The sequence below is a fragment of the Saccopteryx leptura genome, chromosome 1 (genome assembly GCF_036850995.1).
Source record: "Saccopteryx leptura isolate mSacLep1 chromosome 1, mSacLep1_pri_phased_curated, whole genome shotgun sequence".
Classification (NCBI taxonomy): domain Eukaryota; kingdom Metazoa; phylum Chordata; class Mammalia; order Chiroptera; family Emballonuridae; genus Saccopteryx; species Saccopteryx leptura.
The window spans coordinates 336,246,451-336,269,075 of NC_089503.1; the positions used below are offsets into that span (position 1 = coordinate 336,246,451).

Genomic DNA, 22,625 nt, shown 5'->3' on the forward strand with positions numbered 1-22,625 from the left:
GAACTTATAAAAGGGCTGTCCTCCCTAAAGGAGGATAATTGGTCACATTATTAGCTGATGGTATAATCTCTTATTGTGCAAAACTTATAAATTAAACTTTGACAGGTATAAACATATAAAGGAAAACAGTGTATATGTAGGGCTTGGTACTATCCCAGTTTCCAGGCATCCATTGGGGTTCTTGGGGCCTCGCCCCATAAGGGAGGACTCCTGTAATGAATGAAGATTTGAAACACTAAAACAAATTAATTAAAAATCCTTACAGTTTGAAAGTCTAAATAAGGTTCAAGACTAAAGGGGCAGGAGGAAGAACAGCTGCCAAGACCTGAGGATACAGGGATGAAGGCCCCAGCGCCCTGCGGCTGTTGCCCGGTTGAACGCCTCCTTCACGGGATGCTCTCTAACCCCCGGCTCCCCGGCCTCAGCACCTAGAACGCCCCAGGCATCCACCCCAACTGTCCCCGCCATGGACTCCTCAAGACCAGGCCCCTAGCACCGCCGCTTCCCGGAAACGCGCACGGCCCACCCGCCGCACACCATCCGACCGCGAACCCCAGGGCAGCCCCCCGACTAGGACCACTCCCACCGCAGCCTCTGCGCCGCCGCCTTCTCCCATGCTCCCTCCGCCTTCCCAGTCCTCGGCCTCCAGCACCGCCCCCCGTGCACGCCACGACCCTGGACTCCTGCTGCGCCCCCTTCCTAGGTCCCCGTGGAGGCGGGCACCTCGTGCCTCCCACTCCTCCAACCCGTGGCCCAGGACCTCCAGCGCCGCCCCTCCCGGGCTCCCTCGGCCTCGGCCCCACCCCCGCGCCGAGCGCCCGGACGGGCTCGCGCCGTTCAGCACGCCCCCCCCCCCCACGCCCGCCTCTGCGGCTGCGCGCTGGCGGGCTCGAGGCCGAGGGGAGGGGGTCGCGCTGGGGGCCGGCGGAGCTGCGGTGGCGGCAACGAGAGACGGAGAGAGTCCGGCGGCCGCGGGCAGGCCCGGAGGGAACGGAGGAAGCGGACATGTCTCGCTACACGAGGCCCCCGAACACCTCCCTGTTCGTCAGGAACGTCGCGGACGCCACCAGGTGAGCGGCGGCCGCCGCAGGTTGGGGCGCGGGGGAGGGGCGGAGTAACGGCCGCATCTCGGGGCCGGGCCACGGCCCTCCTGGTCTGCCCCGCGCCCCTCCGCCGGCCCGGCCGGGGCTTCCCGCGGAGGCGCTCTTCCCGGTCGTGGAGGAGCCCTGCGGCCACTCGGGGCCTGGGCGGGACTCGCGCCCCCGCCCTCCGGCCGGCGTTCCGCCCGGCGCCGCGCAGCAGCGCGTCCGCGCCCCGGTCGCCGCCCCGGGCGGGTGCCCACCCATCCTGGGGAGCCGGGGGCGCAGGCCGTCTCTGTCCCGGCAGCCGGGGCCTCCCGCCTCGGGCCGCGTGTTTTCGCTCGGGCGGGTGCCTGCGTTTCAGCCCCTTTGTCGCCGAGCCGCGGTAAAGCCGCGCGCCTTGCCTCCTAGGTGAAGAGGAATTGGGGATGGTGAGAACGTTTTACAAAATAATGCGTGCCTTGGTCCTTTACAGTTTGCTCTTCTCATTCTCCTCTAGTAAAGGTGGTGCGGGTTAAATTTATTTCTTACTCAGTTTTATACTATGCACAGAGGATAACTTTAGTAATGAGATTTATGTGGTTATCTTTAAAGTTCTGAATACAGTATAAATATCCATTATAACCGTTTGAATAGACTTCCCTGGTCAATTTTTTATGTTCTTAGTCTACTCACTCCTTCATTAAGAATTCTGTCCACATAGTGCTTAAACATAGATCTTAAGAAATAACTTCTTCATATATCACTTTCTACCTTATTAGGAGCCAGGAGGAATGACTAGGGAGCGGGAGCATTAGTAAACATTTTCATTTCAATGGGCTCGCGTAGTTTACACGTCCTCCCCCAGCCTTCATAGGTATGCAGTAATATCTTTACTGTACAGAAGGGAAGGCTGAATCCCAGAGTTACAATGACTTATCGGGGCTTCACAGCCACGAATACATTGGAGTCCTTGACTCCAGAGCCATCTGTTCTAATCATCATTTACCTTTGAGGAGTAAATGTTAAGTTTTTTTTTTTTTAAATCCCTACTTTTATATATGCCACAACTGTAGACTGTGAGTTATTATACCTTAATTAACATCTGAAAGATGCCTGTGATTACATTTCTTCTAGAAAACAAGCAAAAATTATAATTTGGGTAAGATAAAAAAGAAAAAGTCCCACAGTTAAACAGACCACTTGATTACTGAATAAGCAACATGCCTCCCCAAGAGGAGGAGGCATGTATGTCTACAAAAAATGAGAGGTTTCCAATTCTAATGGCCACAGGGGCCAGCTAAGGTAATAGGAATGAGTGAAGTTGTCAGGTTATAAGGCACAGTAAGATGGTAGGGACTGTAGCAAATGGAAAAGAACATGTGCCATCTAATGGGGACAGCATTATAACTACTGTGTAGACATTTGGACTTGTTGCTGTATGGTCCTGATTTTCAAAAGACTTCAGAAACCTGTATTTTGTGTGTATAAATACTCCGTTTCAAAATGTTGACATTTATTAAGTTGAATCATACGAAATTCCAATTCTTTTAGATTTAAAAGTTGTAAAATATTGCATTTGAGATTATGCCTCCTGGCAATGTCTTTAGTTCGGCTGAAATGAACCCATAAAAATTTTTTAAAAAGTAAAAGCTGGAAAATATTGGCAGTTTCAAGTTTCACCGTTTTTTTTTTTTTTTTATGTTTAATCATTGTGCAGTTCAAACAAAACACGATACAGGTGACACATGACCTGCAGGAGACATATGACCTCTAATCTATGTAGATAAACTACCTCTGAGTAATCAAGACTGATAATTGAGATTTATTGATTTCTTTTCCATTTTTCACCACTTCTGAATTCTGTTACTGAGAGCAATTAATCTAGAAGGATTGTATTAATAATAATACTTGTTAACATTTTCATTGTTCCACTTATTTATGCATTCATTGGTTGATTTTTGTATGAGCCCTGACCAGAGGTTAAACCCCAAATTCTGGTGTATTGGGATGACGCTCTAACCAACTGAGCCACCCAGCCAGGGCCATTGTTAACATTTTGAGCACTCGCTAAAAGATGAGGTGCTGTACTAAAAACAACATATTTTATGAATTAAAATTTCACAATATCCTATATGTTTGTAACAGTTGACAGATAAGAAACTCAATTTTAGAGAGATTAAGTATTTTACCTAAGATTGCACAGCTGCTGAGTAGTGTTATGAAAGTAGAATCACACATGTAACCTACACTAACCATTTTTTTGGACAAGGGTGGCACGCAGTATAAGTTTAAGTAGCAATATGACACGTAGACATTAAAATTATTAGCTTTAACATTTAAGATGCTTACAAAGAAAATCAGTGGGATAAATGTAAAAACAAAACAAACAGGGTATAAAAATAAAGAAAGGAAAAACTAGACAAAAATGAGCCTGACCAGGCGGTGGCACAGTGGATAGAGCATCAGACTGGGACACAGAGGACCCAGGTTCAAAACCTCGAGGTTACCAGCCTGAGCGCGGGCTCACCACCTTGAGCATGGGGTTGCTGGCTTGAGCATGGGATCATAGACATGACACCATGGTTGCTGGCTTGAGCCCAAAGGTCGCTGGCTTAAGCCCAAGGTAGCTGGCTTGAGCAAGGGGTCACTTGCTCTGCTGCAGCCACTGAGTCAAGGCACATGAGAAAGCAATCAATGGACAACTAAGGAGCTATCGCAAAGAATTGTTGCTTCTCATCTTTCTTCCTTCCTGTCTGTCTGTCCATATCTGTCTCTGTCACTCACATACACACACACACACACACACACACACACACACAAAATACATTGTACAGTTTTATAATTTGTGTTACTTTTTTTTTCACTAGTAAAGTAAGAGGTGGATCAGGAAGAATGTTAATATCTGATTTTTTTTTATTTTGTGGAAGGTAATTCTTAAAAAATCTCAGATACAGTTTTCTAATGGAACAACATAATGTCCAAATCCCAAATACAACATTCCTGTTTTAATGCATAGTATGTTAAGTTGAGCATTGATGAAGTACCTCTCTTGGACATAGTTAGTAGTATTCTTTGGTTACAGTGGATATGAGGCTGTATTGATATTAACATTGATGATGGTGTAACAGAAGCATTCAGCAAGATTCATAATAAAAAGTCTCAGCAAGCTAGGAATAGAAAACACTTCCTGAGCCTATGAAAAAGTTATAGCTAACATCATACTTAATGGTAACAACTGAATGCTTGCTCCCTTAAATCAGAACAAGACAAGAATGCCCACGTTCATGTCTGTTCAGCATTTTATTGCAGATCCTAACCAGTGCAACAAAACAAGAAAAATTAAAGATATAAAAATTATAAAGGTGAAAGTTATACCTGTCCCTATTCTTAGTGATATGTTTGTTTACATAAAACTATAGTAACTAATAATGAGTTTTAGTAAATTATCAGAATACAAAGTAAATTTATGAAATTCTGCTTCTGTATATTAACAGCAAACAATTGAAAATAATAAAATATTTTTAAAATTCCATTTATCTTAGTATAGAAAACATACTTAGGAATAATTTAACAACAGAAAACCAAAATGTTGAAACCTTTGCATTGAGAACCACAACATATTGCCAAAAGAAATTAAAAGGATCAACAAAAATTGATAGATACCCCATGCTCTTAAATTGGAAGACAAGATATTAAGTTTTCAGTTCTCTCCCAAATTGATTATATTATAGATTGAAAGGATTCCTGATCAAAGGCCTTTTTTTAAAATGGAAACTGACAAGTTAATTCTAAAAAATGTAAGGATAGCCAAGAGTTTTCAAAAAGGTTACTGAAGCTAGAAGACTTATACTACCTGACTTAGACTTACTAAAAATATATAGTAGCCTGACCTGTGGTGGTGTAGTGGGTAAAAGCATCTACCTGGAATGCTGAGGTTGCTGGTTCAAAACCCTGGGCTTGCCTGGTCAAGGCACATATGGGAGTTGATGCTTTCTGCTCCTCTCTCTTTCTCTCTCTCTCTCTCTCTCTCTCTTTCTTTCTGCTCTCTCTAAAATTAATAAATAAAAATTTTTTAAAAATTAAAAAAAAAATATATATATAATAATCAAGACAGTGTGATACTGACCTAAGGATACACAGGTAGATCAATAGAACAGAATAGAGAGTCCATAAATAATCCACACTTTACAGAGTCTGTTGATTTTGACAAAGGCACCAAAGCAGTTTAGTGGAGAAAGGAAAGTCTTTTCAACAAATGATGCTGTAATAACTGGATATTCATATAGGAAATAACATTAACTGTAACCTTTAGCTCACATAATTTGAGCTAGATTATCATTTGAAATGTAAAAGATAAAACTAAAGCTTTTATTTATTTAGCTTTTTAGTTTATAAGAGAAAATTTATTTAGAAAGTTACAGGGGTAGAAGAAGTGTGCTGTAGAACAAAGGACCTCAGGAAACAAGTTAGGTCAAACTAGGGCCCTTGGAATTTAGGAGAGAGAGGTGAGGGAAACCAAGCCTGGGAGAAGGGGATGGGGAAAGGTGCATGCATGCTCCATAGAGAGAGCTGTCTATAAAGCTTTTGGAAGAAAATGTAGGAGAATATTTCATGACCTGGGGATTGGCAAAGATTTCTTACAGGACAAAAAAGTAGTTACCATTAAAGAAAAAGGACTATTGATAAAATAGATTTTACCCAAATTAAACTTTCTGTTCATTAAAACATATCATTAAGAAAGTAAATAAGCCCTAGTTGGGTTGCTTAGTTGGTAGGAGCATCGTTCAGATACACCAGGATTGCAGATTCCATCTCCTAGTCAGGGCACATACAGAAATCAACCAATGAATGCATGCATAAGTGGAACAGCAAATTGATCTCTCTCCCTTTCTTTTTTTTCTTTCCCTCTCTCCCCTCTCCCTCTTTCTCTCTCTCCCTCCCCTTTCATTCTCTCTAAAGTTAAAAACAAAACAAAAAGATTGGTTAAAAAAACAAAGTAAATAGGCAAGCCACAGACTGAGAAAATAATAGTCACAAAAACATATCTGACAAGGACTTTTTTCAGAATATAAAGAACTTTTATAACTCATTAATAAAAAGAAACATTATTAAAATGGGCAAAAAAACTCAAGACAAAGACACTTCATAAAAAAACTATGTGTGGCCAATTAGCACATGAAAAAGTGCTCAGCATCATTTGTCATTAGGGAAATGCAAATTAAAACCATAGTGAGATTCCACTTAACACCCACTTGAATGGCTAAAATTAGACATAAAACCAAGTGCTGACAAAGATTGGCACAACTGTAACTCTTATACATTATTGGTGAATATAAAATGGCACAACCAGTTTGTAGAACTGTTTGGCAGTTTCATATTATGATTTGTTGCTGACAATATCAATACAAAGAACTAGAGCTAAATGGAGAAATCTCAAGGGAGGAAAAGGTAAGGTGCAAAATTATACAAATGGTCTGATACCACTTACATAGAATTTGATACATATAAAAACGTGTCTATGGATATATGCATTTGCAGTAAAAATATATACTGTAGTTCTGCGGAGGATGGTGACCACCAATGATTGTTTCTGAGTTAGAAGTATATAATGTCTCATTTCTAAAAATATACTAAAAACTATAGCAAATAGTGCAGTTATTGAGCTATAATAAATCTTGGTGGATACCTGGGTGTTTGTTTTATTCCCTGTACTTTTATGAGTACATAAAATAGATTAAACCAATCTTTTAAAATAGATTACAACCAATATAAAAATAAATGAAAACAAAACAACAGCCGGCAGTTGAGGTAGTGGAGACAGTGAATGGGAGCCAGCTCTCTTGAGAAAAGATTTGTTCCTTTAGACTTCTGTCCCTTAGCTTCTGAGACTCCAAGCCTTTGTAAAGCACATTGCTCCAACCTCCTTCCTTATGCTATCTAGGATCCTTTTTTCTATCAGCCACTCATATTTGGTTGGTGGGATGATTGCATTAAATGACATTAATTTGAATTCTATCTAGCTTTGCTATTGGCAGTGTGTACCTCTGGGCAAGGTAACTGCTCTTACTGTCGGTCTCCTTAACTATTACATGGTAACAATAATGTGTTCTTCACTCATTAATACAGTAAATATATTGAGTACCTAGTTTGTTCCAAGCAACTATGCTAGGTACTAAGATGCTAGCTACACTGGTGGAAACACCTGCTTAAAAGTGATTCTTAACCCTGAGTTGTAGAATTGCCTATAAAGTTTATAAAAATTTTAATAATATTGGGACTCATCATGGTCCAGGGTTGATGCATCAAATTAGAGTGCCTGTTTCTTTAATATTCTTTTCAAAAATAACTTCAGTATTCAGGAATGGCTGAGAATCTTGACCCTATTGTCTGTGTTTTACGGGAGTAAGAATTGTGTTTTTCTTGTTCTCTACCATACCTTAGAGCTTGACCTATAGTGCTCAGTAAATATTTGTTGAATGAATGAAAGAAAAAGACATTGTCACTGCCCTCTAAAGCTAGTAATCTCTGAGGGAAGTCAGACAAACGTTACAATGAGTACTGAATGAAATAAAAATATTAAAAAATGAAAATATTTATAAAAATAATAAAAATAGAGTATGTCATAGTATGGACTGCACCTACTGGTATACAGTGGCTACTTAGTCAATGTTAGTTGAATCTTTATGCAGTAATTCCTAAATCCACATCTCTAGCTGTAATTGTAATCATTGACTTCTCTAGTCTTGAAAATAAAAGAAAATAATACAATTTATAGAATCACAATTTTCAGTTGCTTATAGAACTCTAGTCGTTATTCCACCATCACCTCAAATTCTGCATTTTAAACCTGAAACTTCTTTTGCCTCTCTCCTCCCTCTTCTAACTTTCTTTTCCAGGTAGCTAATTTTTGGCAGCAACACTGTCTTTCTTCTATTTGTCCAAGCTAGGACCTTTGCAGTCATCTTTGAGTCTTTTTTCTGTACAATGTTTTGAAGTGTTCTTATTTTTTCTGAGGCATGTTTTTTGCCCATAGCTTGATGCTGTCTTTTAAAATCTCCATGAGGCAGTGGGCTGTAGTTGTTAAGAACAGACTAGTGGCCTGACCTGTGGTGGTGCAGTGGATAAAGCGTTGACCTGGAACGCTGAGGTTGCCGGTTCGGAACCCTGGGCTTGCCTGGTCAGGGCACATATGGGAGTTGATGCTTCCTGCTCCTCCCCCTCTCTCTCCCTTCTCTCTCTCTCTCTCTCCCTCTCTCTCCTCTCTAAAAAATTAATAAAAGAAAAATTAAAAAAAAAAAAAAAAAAAGAACAGACTAGTGGCAGGCTGTGGGAGCTTGATTCCTAGCTCTTGTCTCTTGCTGGCTCAGTGACCTTAGGTGAATTCATTCGTCTGTGCCCTAATCTGTAAACAACCATAGAGATGTGAGAATTAAGTGGTCTTAAGATGGGGGGGGGGGGCTAACAGATAAATACACTGTAACTGTCAGCTATCAGTGCTAAGTATTTTGTCTCTTAAGTTTAATTGTAGCTCCACAAAGACAAGTAGACTATATATTTCTTTGGTATCCCTCTTAAATACCTATCACGTTAAAGGGCATATAGGAGGCTCAAGTATACAGTGGTACCTTGAGATACGAGCAGACCAACAATGTTTTTTGAGATATGAGCTGCGATTCAGTCTGTAATTTTGTTCGACATCTGAGCAAAATCCCGAGATACGAGTCGTGATTTGGGAAGCTGCCGCTAGTTGGCGCATTGGCACACGGGTCCAGTATTGGCAGCACAACACCAGCATCTCGTTCTTTCTCACGTGTTACCCGCAGAATCAAGTCGAATCTCGTGCGCTGCACTCATTCTTGCATCATTTTTGCACTTTTTACTAACTATTTTTGCGTGCTATCATGGGGCCAAAGAAAGTGAGTGTAAAGGACAGTGGTGAGAAGAAGAGAATGATGTTGATAGAAGTAAAGCAAGAAATAATAGAAAAACATGAGCGTGGTGTACGAGTGATTGAATTGGCAAGGTTGTGCGACTGCAATACATCTACAATTTGTACCATCCTTAAACAAAAGGATGCCATCAAAAGTGCAAATCCAGTGAAAGGAACTACAATTCTGTCCCAGTTAAGGACAAATATTCATGAAGAAATGGAGAAGCTTCTGCTGGTGTGGGTGAAAGAGAAAGAGCTGGCAGGAGATACAGTGAAGGAGACTGTAATATGCGAAAAGGCACATATTATTTACAGTGATTTGAAGAAGAAAGAACCATCAACCTCAAAAGAGGCCGTAGAAGATACATTTAAGGCAAGTCACGGCTGGTTTGAAAATTTCAAGAAGAGATCTGGCGTCCACTTGGTGGTGAGGCATGGTGAAGCTGCAAGTGCTGACGTTAAGGCAGCTGAGGAGTACATCGCATGTTTTGCTGCGCTTATAACAAAGGAAGGCTACATCCCCCAACAAGAGTTCACTGTGACAAAACAGGATTGTTTGGGGAAAAAATGCCCCGGAGGACTTTCATCAACGCAGAGAAGAAGCTGCCAGGCCATAAACCATGAAGGACCGTCTGACCCTTGCATTTGTGTGTGTGCAAATGCTAGCGGTGACTGTAAAGTAAAGCCACTGCTAGTGTATCATTCTGAAAATCGTTGAGCCTTTAAGACTCACAAGATTCTTAAAGCAAAACTGCAGGTTATGTGGCGCACCAATGCTAGGGCATGGGTTACGCAGCAGTTTTTTATTGAATGGGTAAATCTCGTCTTTGGTTCTGCATTGAAGAAATATCTTCAAGAAAATAAACTCCTGCCTGACCTGGTGGTGGCGCAGTGGATAGAGCGTCGGACTGGGATGCGGAAGGACCCAGGTTTGAGACCCCGAGGTTGCCAGCTTGAGTGCGGGCTCATCTGGTTTGAGCGAGGCTCACCAGCTTGGACCCAAGGTCGCTGGCTCCAGCAAGGGGTTGCTCGGTCTGCTGAAGGCCCACGGTCAAGGCACATGTGAGAAAGCAATCAATGAACAACTAAGGTGTTGCAACGCGTAATGAAAAACTAATGATTGATGCTTCTCATCTCTTTCCGTTCCTGTCTGTCCCTCTCTCTGACTCACTCTCTGTCTCTGTAAAAAAAAAATAAAATAAAATAAACTCCTGATGAAAGCATTACTAATCCTTGATAATGCTCCAGTCCACCAACCTGGTCTTGAAGATGACATTCTTTTTTTTTTTTCCTGAAGTTGGAAATGGGGAGGCAGTCAGACAGAATCCCTCATGCGCCCGACCGGGATCCACCTGGCACGCCCACCAGGGGGCGATGCTCTGCCCAACTGGGGCATTGCTCTGTTGCAACCAGAGCCATTCTAGCACCTGAGGCAGAGGCCACAGAGCCATCCTCAGCGCTCAGGCCAACTTTTCTCCAATGGAGCCTTGGCTGCAGGAGGGGAAGAGAGAGACAGAGAGGAAGGAGAGGGGGAGGGGTGGAGAAGCAGATGGGCGCTTCTCCTGTGTGCCCTGGCTGGGAATCGAACCCGGGACTCTGCACGCCAGGCCGACACTCTACCGCTGAGCCAACTGACCAGGGCCGAAGATGACATTCTTGATGCGTTCAAATTCATGAAAGTCCTCTACCTCCCACCCAACATGACTTCAGTCTTGCAACCTATGGATTAGCAAGTCATTTCCAACTTTAAAAAGCTTTACACAAAGCACTTGTTCCACCACTGCTTTGAAGTGACTGAGAATACAATTCTAACCCTTCGAGAGTTTTGGAAAGATCACTACAACATCGTGATATGTTTACGTATTATTGACTTGGCATGGCAAGCAGTTACAAGAAGAACCTTGAACTTGGCATGGGAAAGGTTATGGCTTGATGTTGTTGCAGAAAGGGACTTCGAAGGATTCGAACCAGAGACCAAGACCAAGGTAGAAGCGTTGGAGGAGACTGTGTCCCTCAGAAAGTCAATGGGTCTGGAGGTAGATGAGGGTGATGTAAACGAGCTCGAGCTCGTTGAGGAACATGAGGAGGAACTCACAACTGAGGAGTTGAAGGAGCTACAGATGATGCAACATATGGAGCTTCTGCAAGAGATTAGTAGTGAGGAGGAGGTATATTTGGAGGAAGTGATTTCTGCAAGTGAAATTAAAGACATGCTGGCAATGTGGGAGAAGCTTTCAAATTTCATTGAAAAGAAACACCCAGAAAAAGTTTCAACTGGTCGTGCTTCAGCACTTTTTAATGACACTTGTTTGTCACATTTCCGTAACATTTTAAAAGGCAGGCAAAAGCAAACCTCTTTGGATAGATTTTTATTCAAAAGTCCTGCAAGTGAAAGTGCAGAAAGTGCAGCCAAATAGGCAAAACAGGTGATGATTAAATGAAAAATAGTAATGTTAAGCTTAGGTTAAGTTTAAAGTTAAGAAAGTGCATTTTTTTTTACAATTAAGTTTTTGTGGTTTCATTTTAAGAAAGTACAGTTTTAGTTTTGTTTAAAGAAAATGCAGTTTTAGTTTACATTTAGTGTTAAGAAAGTGCAGTTTTAGTTTACATGTCTACACTACCTGCATCCCTTCCTCCCTCCCTCCTCCTCCACCATTCACCTCCGTTAGCCGCACTCATCTGTCTCCAAGGTAAGAATACAGTACTAAAGACACTTTTTTCTTTTATATATCTTGTTATGCATTGGTAAAGTATGCATGTGTGTTTCTTAATTTAAAACGTCTTTTTTCATAATTTAGGATGGTTTGGGGATGTTTCACAGGGCTGGAACAAATTAAATCTATTTCAGTTATTTTAAATGGGAGAAATTTGATATATGAGTTGACTGACTTACGAGCTCGGTTACAGAACGAATTAAACTTGTATCTCAAGGTACCACTGTACTTGTCAAATTTGAGAATATAATATTTTGCTTTATGTTTAATAGTAAAACATCCATTTTTCTTTAAAGCCTGAGAAATGATTTTAGGATTTCTTTAAAATCTAATTCTTGCTCTCTGAAAACAAAATTAACATAAACATGAAATTATAGTGAAGCCAATGAATGTGTTCCTAATGAAATAATAGTTAATAGTTAGAGCTGTTTATATTGACAGTTGAAAATCTTGGAATAACTTTCAAGGGTAGATGTGCTGGGTCAGTGTTTCCCCAACCTGAGTAGATATAACAGCCACCTGGAGTGCTGGTAAAAGTACAGCTTTCCAGCCCCTAGTCCAAACTTCTTGAACCAGAATCTTCTAAAGTAAGGCTTGATAGTTTTTCAGCTTTCTTTTTTATTTCATTTGTAAACCCTGGGTGAGTCTTAAACAATTTTAGATAATGCCAGTCTAGATAATGTACTTTCTTTTGAGGGTGTTGACTAGATTTCTGTAGGCATGATATTTTAATCCAGCTATTCATATTTCTTTGCCTTATTTCTAAAACAATTCAGGCCTGAGGACTTGCGTCGTGAGTTTGGTCGGTATGGCCCTATAGTAGACGTTTACATTCCACTTGACTTCTACACCCGCCGCCCAAGAGGATTTGCTTATGTTCAATATCCTTTGTTTTACTGTGTGCATGTGAATGAATGTACCACATACATGTGCATATTACATACATATATATTTATTCAGGAGCATATGAGATTAATATTGTCTAATTAAATGTGTTTATTTCTTTATCTCAGAAAATGTAAAGCAGTCCACAGTAGCTGGCAAGCACCCCCCAGTTTGAACCAACCTGTTAGCTAGAATCCAAGCATAAACCGAGCAGGCGAGACAAAAGGCATCTAAAGTTCAAGCATCAAGGAGTAAAGAGGGAGGGTGGACACAGATATAAAGACCTGGAAGAGGGGAAGTCTTTATCAAGCAAAAGACAAAGCCAACACCAGGTTGAGACTTCGGCTTTCCTACATTTACTCAGAGTTCCAGAGTCAAAGCCAAGTCTGATTTTGTTGGTTCTTCATCTCTTATAAAGTCCATCTTGCAAGCCTTAAAGAGTAAAGGTCAAGGTTCAAGATCAAGTGACATTGAGGTAATTGCCAAAGTCTCATTTTGTATTGCATTTCTTGAGATTTTTGTTTCCTATTTTTAGAAAAATTAAACCAATGAATAACCTCCTGAAATACAGCTATTCATTTTATGTAGCTTATTTCCATTATAGTTAGGTTTAATATATAATTTATATAGTTAAGGGAGTTCAGTGTGTTACAAACCAATATATGTAATTCTAGATGTTCAGAGATTGCTTTTATGTTTCTCTTATAATTATACCCCAAGTAATAAAAGCATAAAGGTATTTAATAAAAGCAGTAGGTTCAAAGGTAAATATGCTCATTTTTTAAAAGGACTAAATTTTTGAAAATGTATTTTAGGTTATGTGCATGCAATTTTGTTTATAAGTAATTGCTTTGAAATGTCATAATTAAAAAGCTTGTTATTGAAAGGGTAATTTTAATTTTAGAATACAGGCTTCTGCATGCTGATTTTTTTCAATGAAAAACCTGATGATTTTTTTACCTGAAAGAAGAGAATGAGTTCTAGCGAATGTTGGACTCATTTTTTTCTCATCAAGTCTCTGAAAGTATACATGCATATTGCAGCTACACTATTGTATACATTAAAAGGATAGTTGCATGTTTGGTTTTGTTCTTTTTATTTTTAGACTCATTCTTTTAAATCATAGTAGGCATATAAATTTAGTAATTTGAACTTGTTTTTCCTGTTTCATATCATATAAATAATTATTTAAAAAGAACGTTTTTTACTTGATATCTGATCTTCAAAGTGTCCTTAACAGCTAGTCATATTTGAAGATGTTCGCGATGCTGAAGATGCTCTTTATAATCTCAATAGAAAGTGGGTATGTGGCCGTCAGATTGAAATACAGTTTGCACAAGGTGATCGCAAAAGTAAGTGTGACTAAACATTAGATCTTGTTTGTTCAGCAGAATGAGTTTCAGCAATAACAGATATTTTTGTTTAAAATTTTTCAGAAAATAATACTATTTGAGTATTTTTCAGGTAATGAATTACAAGTCTTGCACTTCATATTCTAGCACCAGGCCAGATGAAATCAAAAGAACGTCACCCTTGTTCTCCAAGTGATCATAGGAGATCAAGAAGCCCCAGCCAACGGAGAACTCGAAGTAGAAGTTCTTCATGGGGAAGAAATAGGAGGCGGTCTGATAGCCTTAAAGAGTAAGTACAAAATACAAGAGGATTGAAAACCTAATTTTTACTTTTTCTGGAAAATATTTTAGAGTTTTGAAAAACAGGCCACCAGAATCACAGAATCATTTTTTTTAATATTTATAAAAAATCATGTCTTGTAGAAAGATTAACTCAGGTTTAGAATACCTTCCAGTGTTTTGATTTTATGACAGACTTAACCTTTTTATTTATTTATTTTATTTATTCATTATAGAGGGGGGGGAGAGAGAGAGAGAGAGAGAGAAGGGGGGAGGAGCAGGAAGCATCAACTCCCATAGGTGCCTTGACCAGGCAAGCCCAGGGTTTTGAACCGGCAACCTCAGCGTTTCCAGGTTGATGCTTTATCCACTGCCACCACAAGTCAGGCCAGACTTAACCTTTTTAATGGAAAGATAATATATACTGAAAAACAGCAAAAAAAAAATTTTTTTTTTTTTTTTTTTTTTTCATTTCTCTGAAGCTGGAAACAGGGAGAGATAGTCAGACAGACTCCCGCATGCGCCCGACCAGGATCCACCCGGCACGCCCACCAGGGGTGACACTGCCCACCAGGGGGCGATGCTCTGCCCATCCTGGGTGTCGCCATGTTGCTACCAGAGCCACTCTAGTGCCTGGGGCAGAGGCCAAGGAGCCATCCCCAGCGCCCAGGCCATCTTTGCTCCAATGGAGCCTTGGCTGCGGGAGGGGAAGAGAGAGACAGAGAGGAAAGCGCGGTGGAGGGGTGGAGAAGCAAATGGACGTTTCTCCTGTGTGCCCTGACCGGGAATCGAACCTGGGTCCTCCGCACGCTAGGCCAAAACAGCAAAAAATTTTAAAATGTATACCTGACAAATAAAAGTAAGGAATTTTAAATAAATAAAAGTTTCCTAAATGAACCCAACAATTAAGGATGTTGAGTTCTGAAGAATGCTGAGTTCTGGTGATTAAAAACTCAAGGGAAGGAAGTTGAGATTAAAATTAATGATGTAGATAGTACATATAAAATGAAAGTTTTATATATCAAAGATGAAATGAGATGTAAAATTGTGCCTTAAGCAGCACTGTCTTAACATACTGAGTATCCAGTAGTCATGGTAGAAAGACTTAGTTTATAAAAGAAAAAAAAAGAAATGGCCCATTTGATTCATTAAGGATATAAGTTGTTATGCCTGACCTGTGGTGGCGCAATGGGATAAAGCATCAACCTGGAATGCTGAGGTTGCCGGTTTGAAACCCTGGGCTTGCCTGGTCAAGGCACATATGGGAGTTGATGCTTCCTGCTCCTCTCTCTCTCTCTCTCTCTCTCTCTATCTCTATCTCCTTTCTAAAAATGGAATAGTCTTTAAAAAAATATATAAGTTGTTAAAAAAAGGAATATATTGTTTCCAAATACATTAGAGCCTTAGTAACCAGTTTTTCTCCTGATTGATCTAAAAAAAAGGTAGATATTCCATCATTTTCTCCCTTCTTTTTGAAGTAAAGTATACTTGGCAGGAGAAAAACAGAAGTCTATTGTTGTAGATCATCATGGAGTATCAGGAATAGAAAGAACGACATCTTGCAAGATAATGCTGTTCTGCTTTGTATTAGTTATAAGATCATTGCTTAACCTCACTGACCTTAGTATTTTCTATCTGTAAAATTATAGAGAAGGTAAATCTTACTTAGCTCTCAGGGTATGCTTGTGCATCAGATTTTGTGAGTATGTGTGTGTGCACACAGGAGAGAGAATACAAATAAGCCTAACATGTACTATACATAGTATATATACAGTATATGTGATATTTCCTTGAACTAAAAATGTCTCTTGTCCTCAGTAGATGTAGAAAAAACTATTTTATTACTCTCAGTAGACTATAGGCTGTTTGAGGAGCAAGGACTTCTGTCTTATTTATACCTACATCCCTCCCACTTAGCAGTAGTCCCTACCTCAAAGAATGTTAAAATATCATTCATTTTTTTTTCTGTGCTATATTTTTGTTTTCAAGGACAGCATTCTATTTTTTTTCTATAACTATGTACCACAGGAATGAAGTTTAATGCTTTCTAAAAGACTTTTTATTTCAGAATACATTCTAGGTCAATGTGTTTTTCCTTTTCAGTGCTTTTTATTCCTTCCTGTAGTTCCATGCTTCTTTCTGGGGTTGTTTTTCTTTAGCCTTTAAGCTTTTTTATTATTTCATATGGTAGTAGGAAGGTCTGCTGGCAGTGAATTCTTTTAGCTTTTGCTTGTCTGAAACATCTTCATTTTATATTCATTTTTGAAGGATATTTTTTCTGGGATGGATTTGTATGTTGGCAGGTACTATCCCCCCTGCCCTTTTTTTTCTTTAATAATATTTTTCCATTGTTTTTCTGATATACATAGTCAGCTAGTATTCTTACTCTCGCTCCTTTGAAGGTAATGTGCTTTTATTCTTTAGCAGATTTTCAAATTTTTCTGACTTTAGTTTTCTGCAATTTCATTGTGATATGACTTGTATAGTTTTCTTTGTACTTATTCTGTGTGGGGTTTACTGAGTTTTTTGAAATTGTGAGGTGGTACTTTATGTTGGTTTTAGAAAATTCTAGGACATTATCTCTTCAGATATTGCTTCTGCCTTAATCACTTCTTTTGGCTATATGAGTATGTTCCAGATATCTCATATGTTCTGTTCTGGATTTCATAAAATTCCCTTTTCTCTTACTGTGTTTCAGTTTGTTTTTCTAATAATCTTTTTCCAGTTCAGTATTTCTTCTGTTGTTTCTAGACTGCTGTTAAATCCATTTAGTGACTTTAATTTCAGATATATATTTTTAGTTTCGAAGTGTCCCATTTGTCTTTTTATAGATTCTAAAATTCTTTTAAATTCTCCTTCTTTTTCATGTTTTATCTTTTTCTCTTAGTCTTTAAGACGTATTCAAATAATTTTAAAATTCCTGTCTGAATAACACTAGTATCCAACTTATTTGGGGTCTAGTTATTTTGTCTTTTATTTTCCTTAGTTTTTAAACCTATTTCTTACATACCTCATAATGTTTTTATTGAATGTTGGATATTGTTGATGAAAAATTATAGAAGCTTTCAGTGCTGCTGTCCTGCAAATAAAGTTTTTTTTTTCTAGCAGGCTGAGTATTGGCCAGATCACCTAGACCCTTTCAAGGCTTAATTTGAGGTATTGTTAATGCTGATCTATTTCAGCTTTACATTTATTCATAGGGCATGGCTCTTTTTTAAATACTTTATTGATTTTACAGAGACAGGAGAGAAAGGGGAGCGTGGAATGGGAAGTAACAACTCATAGTTGTTTCAGGCTAGTTCATTGCTTGCTTGCGGTATGTGCCTTGACCAGGGAAGCCCAGGGTTTCGAACCGGCAACCTTGGCATTCCAGGCCGAAGGTTTATCCACTGCGCCACCACAGGCCAGGCAGGGCATGGCTCTTATCTGAAGGATTCTATATACCCTTACAGCTTCTTAATTGAAAGGGTGGGTTATTTCTTAAGGCTCCTTAATCTTTGGGGGCTTAAACTCCAGCCTCTGTCCACAGCACTATGTGATAAAATTTCAGCTCAGTTATTGGATCTTTCTATTTTATTGATTGATTTCAGAGAGACAGAGAGGAAGGAGGGCAAAGAGAAAAGCATTCATTTGGTGTTCCACTTTAGTTGTACATTCATCATATGTTTCCCGGATATGTTCTGACTGAGGATTGAACCTGCAACTTTGGTGGTTTGGCACTACACTCTAACTGACGGAGCTAACTGGCCAGGACTCAGTTATTGAATCTCCCGATGCAATTTTGTGCTGACCTCTTAGGAATCATCCTGTGCATGCAAAGCTTAGATGACCAGTGACTTGAGAATTTATATGCAGTTTTTAGGGTTTTGGTGCTTGTCTGCAGTTCTCTCGTCTCTAGGATTTTTTTGTCTGCCAAGTCACAGCTCCTTTGGTAGTCCTGAATTCTAACTTCTGTCTCTTCAGCTTAATCAAATAGTTGAGGATTTTTCTCTGTATCGTGGGATTTTAAGATATATAGGTATTTTTATATATTTATTATCTTAATTATTTAGAAAGTGTTTAAGAGCATTAGGAAGTGTTTATAAGAGTGGGGGGGGGAAGAGTGTGAGGAGGGTTTATAAAGCCTTAAAAATATATAAAAAATAAATATAAGGCCATTACTTTGCGTATTTTCAACCTATCTCAGGCGGTTCTGGAACCTAACCCCTGCGATAGACTAGGGACCACTAGTAGCCATTTTCTGGTTGGTCCTAATTCTGCCATGCTGGTATTAGGCAAATGGTCTGAGTAAAAGGGTCATGGCTTATAACCCCTCAAGTTCTTCTTGTGTTCGTTATTCTCCAGTGCCTTCAAAACAGTTGTTTTATAAAAATGTTGTCTAGCTTATTTTATTTAACTATTTTCTACGGGAAGACTGTTTATTTTTTCATGGTAGAATTCAGAAGTTCTGCATCTAGGTTTTTTGTTGTCATAAGCATTATTTTATGAACTTTAAGTAATTTCTTTTTTCTCTTTTACCTTTTCTCTTTTGCTTTTTAATATCTCTTAGGAGTTGTGTAACCCAGACTAAATATGCATTTTTAAGAACTGACCTCTGTCATAAGATATATTTAGCAAAATAAAAATCTTTTGGTTATATACTCTAGTATAACAGATATTACAAACTTGTTATATTTGAACCAAAGGCATGCATAATAAAATTAGAATTGTTTCTTTTAATTTATCCAATAAAAACATAACTAATATATAATTTCCTGCAAGTGTTTTTTCTAATCTATTAACTGTTTTTGTGTGAACTATATACTCTTAATTTTGTGGATGTTTGCAGGTCTCGACACAGGCGATTTTCTTACAGCCAGTCTAAATCTCGCTCCAAATCACTACCAAGGCGGTCTACCTCAGCAAGGCAGTCAAGAACTCCAAGAAGGAATTCTGGTTCTAGAGGACGGTCAAGGTCCAAGTCCCTAGAAAAAAGGTCCAAATCAATAGGAAAATCACAATCAAGTTCACCTCAAAAGCAGACTAGCTCAGGAACAAAGTCAAGATCACATGGAAGACATTCTGACTCCATAGCAAGATCCCCATGTAAATCTCCTAAAGGGTATACCAATTCTGAAACTAAAGCACAAACAGCAAAACACTCTCATTTTCGATCACATTCCAGATCTCGGAGTTATCGTCATAAAAACAGTTGGTGAACAAGAGAAGAGTGCTAGGTAGTCTTTAAGTTATTAAACCTCTCATTATGTTAAATAAAATTCTTCAAGGCTTACAGAAAATGTGAGTTGTTACTAGTTACTTTGGGCATGTGCAAGAAATAAAATCTCTCTAGCTTTGGGTTGATAAAATATTTGGTCTCAATTTAAGGGTCCACACCACAAATTATGTGTCTAATGTCACCATTTTATGGACCATTTTTTTGTTTACATTGTGGCAGAAGGGTACTTTTCAAAGGAAAAGGGTCAAATGGAACTAATTTAGAAAATTCTACTTGGATATTAAGTACAGTAGCTCCCCCCTTATCCATGGGGATATGTTCAGAACCTAGTCGGTTTGTTGCCTGAAACCACAGATTGTACCGAACTCTAATGTACTATGTTTTTTTCCTATACATACATACCTGTGATAATGCTTGATTTATAAATTAGGCACAGTAAGACATAACCAACAACAATAATAAAATAGAACACAATAAAAGTTATGTGAGTGTGGCTCTCAAAATACTGTTCTGTCCTCACCTTGTGATGATGTAAGATGATTACAGTGCCTATGTGATAAGATGAAGTGAGGTACTCAGAACTGCACACAATTTAAAACTTATGAATTATATCTATAATTTTGCATTTGATATTTTTGGACCACGATTGATCTTGTATAACTGAAACTGTGGAAAGCAAAACCATAGATAATGGGGGACTACTGTATTAGTAATAGTAATAATACCTTTTACAGAAATATTTTTTACTTTAAAGCACTTTCATATAAAAAGTAGTTATGACTATAATTGTATAGGGCAGACTTAAACTATTTGACAGCTTTGTCTCTTTTGTGTCTTTTGTTTAAACTTGGGTCAATTCCTGGTGCATACATTAGTTCATATTACAAAATTCTGACATTCCTAAAAGTTGAATTTGTATAGAAATCAAGCATTCAAAAGATAATCTCTCCTAAGCTCAAAAAGGTTTTATTTTTGTTGCGTGGAAAAGCATAGGTAAGTTGAATTAAATTGCATCTTGTACTATGTGCATTCACTTCAGAAATAGCAAAACATTTTAAAAATACTGATAGTTGAATGGTTTGAAACTGCTCTTAAAAATTGCAACACTCACAGTCCAAAAATATTCGTATTAAGCCTTATATATTTAAAGAGTGGTACTTTTTGTATAAAAATCATATTTTATACCATTATTTCTACATACCTGCTTTTCATCTGTTTAGTTTTTTTTTATTTTAGAACTCTAGGTTAAGACTTTAAGTTGTATAGACTACATCTTATTACCTTTGAAAGTATTTAGTACCCTGTATTAAGAAACTCAAGACTGCATTCTCAAAAAAGACTTTGCAGTATTCGGATTTACGTTGTACTGCTCTTCATTTTTTAGACCAAATAACTTTATTGTTATTGCTTTTGTAGTTGTTAAAATTGAGAATTTCTTTAAAATGTGTTTGTAGTTTACGTTTTTCATAGAGTTTTGGTAGTATTTGTGATAAATATGATTATTATAGGGAATATATTTATAGAGTCCTACTTGTGTACCTGGTTGAATTATATTAAAAATTTTAAAGTTTTCAGCCCATACACTTAATATTTGTATCTAGAGTGCTTAAGAAGAAAAAAAAAAACACCTTAATTTTACCATATAGGGGCCAGTGTTGCTTCTGTTTGTTTTGAATAACATTTTTTTATTTTGCATTTTAGATCTTATGTGTAAGAAACAATTTTACAGAATAATTTATATACTTGTAATATTTGGGCAAGTACCATAAATTCATGTGTACTGTACTTCCTGAATAGAATTTCTCATAGCAAACTGTTTCAAAACTACAACTTTTTGAAGTGTTCAGCTGTAATAAAATTTAGTTATAAAATTATGTGGCACTATTGAAAATTTAAGATAATCTGAAGTAAGAGCAAGACAATTATTAATAGTAATCTTTTATGTTTTCTAAATAAATGTTTGGTTTACATACATATTTATGCAGTCATTCCAAATACTAACTAGGATTTAATTATAGTGTCTATACTCTGCATTTAATCATTATTGTAGTAATAATAAGGCAGTGTTTCTGAACATGCTTTAATCCTTTGACTTACCCTCTGATTTGGTTTTCTGTTGAAAAGGTATGTAGGAGGATACTATTTGATTTGGTGAAAAAACTGGAATGATGTTAGTTCAGACTTTTTTGAGCATGTTACTGTGCTTGGCTGCTCTGTAAGTTTTGCATTATTCACTCATCACAACAGCTTTGTGAGGTAAATACTACTGCAGATACAGAAAGTGAGGTGCAAAGGGTTTAAATGACATGCACAAGGTCAGCAGCTATTAGACTTTGGAGCTGCAGTGGGGTGGTGGTGGTGGGTGACTGGGCTCCAGACTGCCTTTTTGTGACTGCTTGGAACAAAATAGTCTTTGACAAGATATGTGATAAACTAAGTTAATGTTTAGAGGGAAAAAGGAATGGAATTTGGAAAAGAAATTACAGGCTTCAATGAAAATAGGTTCCAAGACTTAGTGAAAATTGATTGGAAATTGTCCTGGTACCCAGGAAAATTGTCTTGTTCTCTGGATATATCTATTCTGGGGTCACGTTTGTTACAGAATTATTTCTTGGGTTATTTAAGAGAGGATACTTATGGTAAGAGTGTTAATACATAAAGTAAATGTTTTATATATTTATAATTTTTAAAGATAATATGTTTACTCAGGTACTTCCCAAGTTTAGTATAGGGCGCTACCTATCTCCATTTGTTCACAATGATAGATAAGTTACTGATAAAGCAAGTTAAGATGACCACTACAATTGCTTGATTACTTTCTCCCCATAAGCAACACACAATTTTTGTAAAGGAGCTGATATTTTGCAGCTGCAAACAGATAATGGTGGAATATGCCAAATTTTTAATTTGGAGTCTAGGATTTAATCTTGTGCCACTGGGTCAGTTCATTTTTAAATATAAATTATTAACTAATTTCAGGACTTGTTAGTTATAGTCGTTTGAGATGCAACTATTCTAAGGCATACTATTGTATTACAAATTAATAATTTCTGCCTTTATTCTAATTCCATTGAAGAGGCAAAACCAGTCAAAATTTAAAGGAAGAAGTATTTAGAAATATTTTTGCAATTCTAAATTATGCTAAAATTGTGATTTCTGCCTGAACTGTGGTGGCGCAGTGGATAA

General features: G+C 38.3%; 1 protein-coding gene across 3 annotated transcripts; it reads left to right on the top strand.

The window, feature by feature from the left end:
* The first annotated feature begins 728 nt into the window (after positions 1 to 728).
* SRSF12 (serine and arginine rich splicing factor 12) lies at positions 729 to 22,523 on the top strand. Of its 3 annotated transcripts, XM_066358891.1 has the most exons (5): positions 883 to 1,070; positions 12,482 to 12,586; positions 13,839 to 13,942; positions 14,090 to 14,231; positions 19,050 to 22,523. In XM_066358891.1, exons 1-5 carry the CDS (start codon positions 1,006 to 1,008, stop codon positions 19,417 to 19,419), a joined length of 786 nt encoding a protein of 261 aa, XP_066214988.1. In that variant the 5' UTR covers positions 883 to 1,005; the 3' UTR covers positions 19,420 to 22,523. The 3 variants fall into 3 exon arrangements, with proteins under 3 accessions (XP_066214990.1, XP_066214988.1, XP_066214989.1); XM_066358893.1 differs by lacking the exons at positions 12,482 to 12,586; positions 13,839 to 13,942 and having other exon boundaries at positions 729 to 1,070; XM_066358892.1 differs by lacking the exons at positions 883 to 1,070; positions 12,482 to 12,586 and having other exon boundaries at positions 14,055 to 14,231.
* Positions 22,524 to 22,625: the final 102 nt, after the last annotated feature.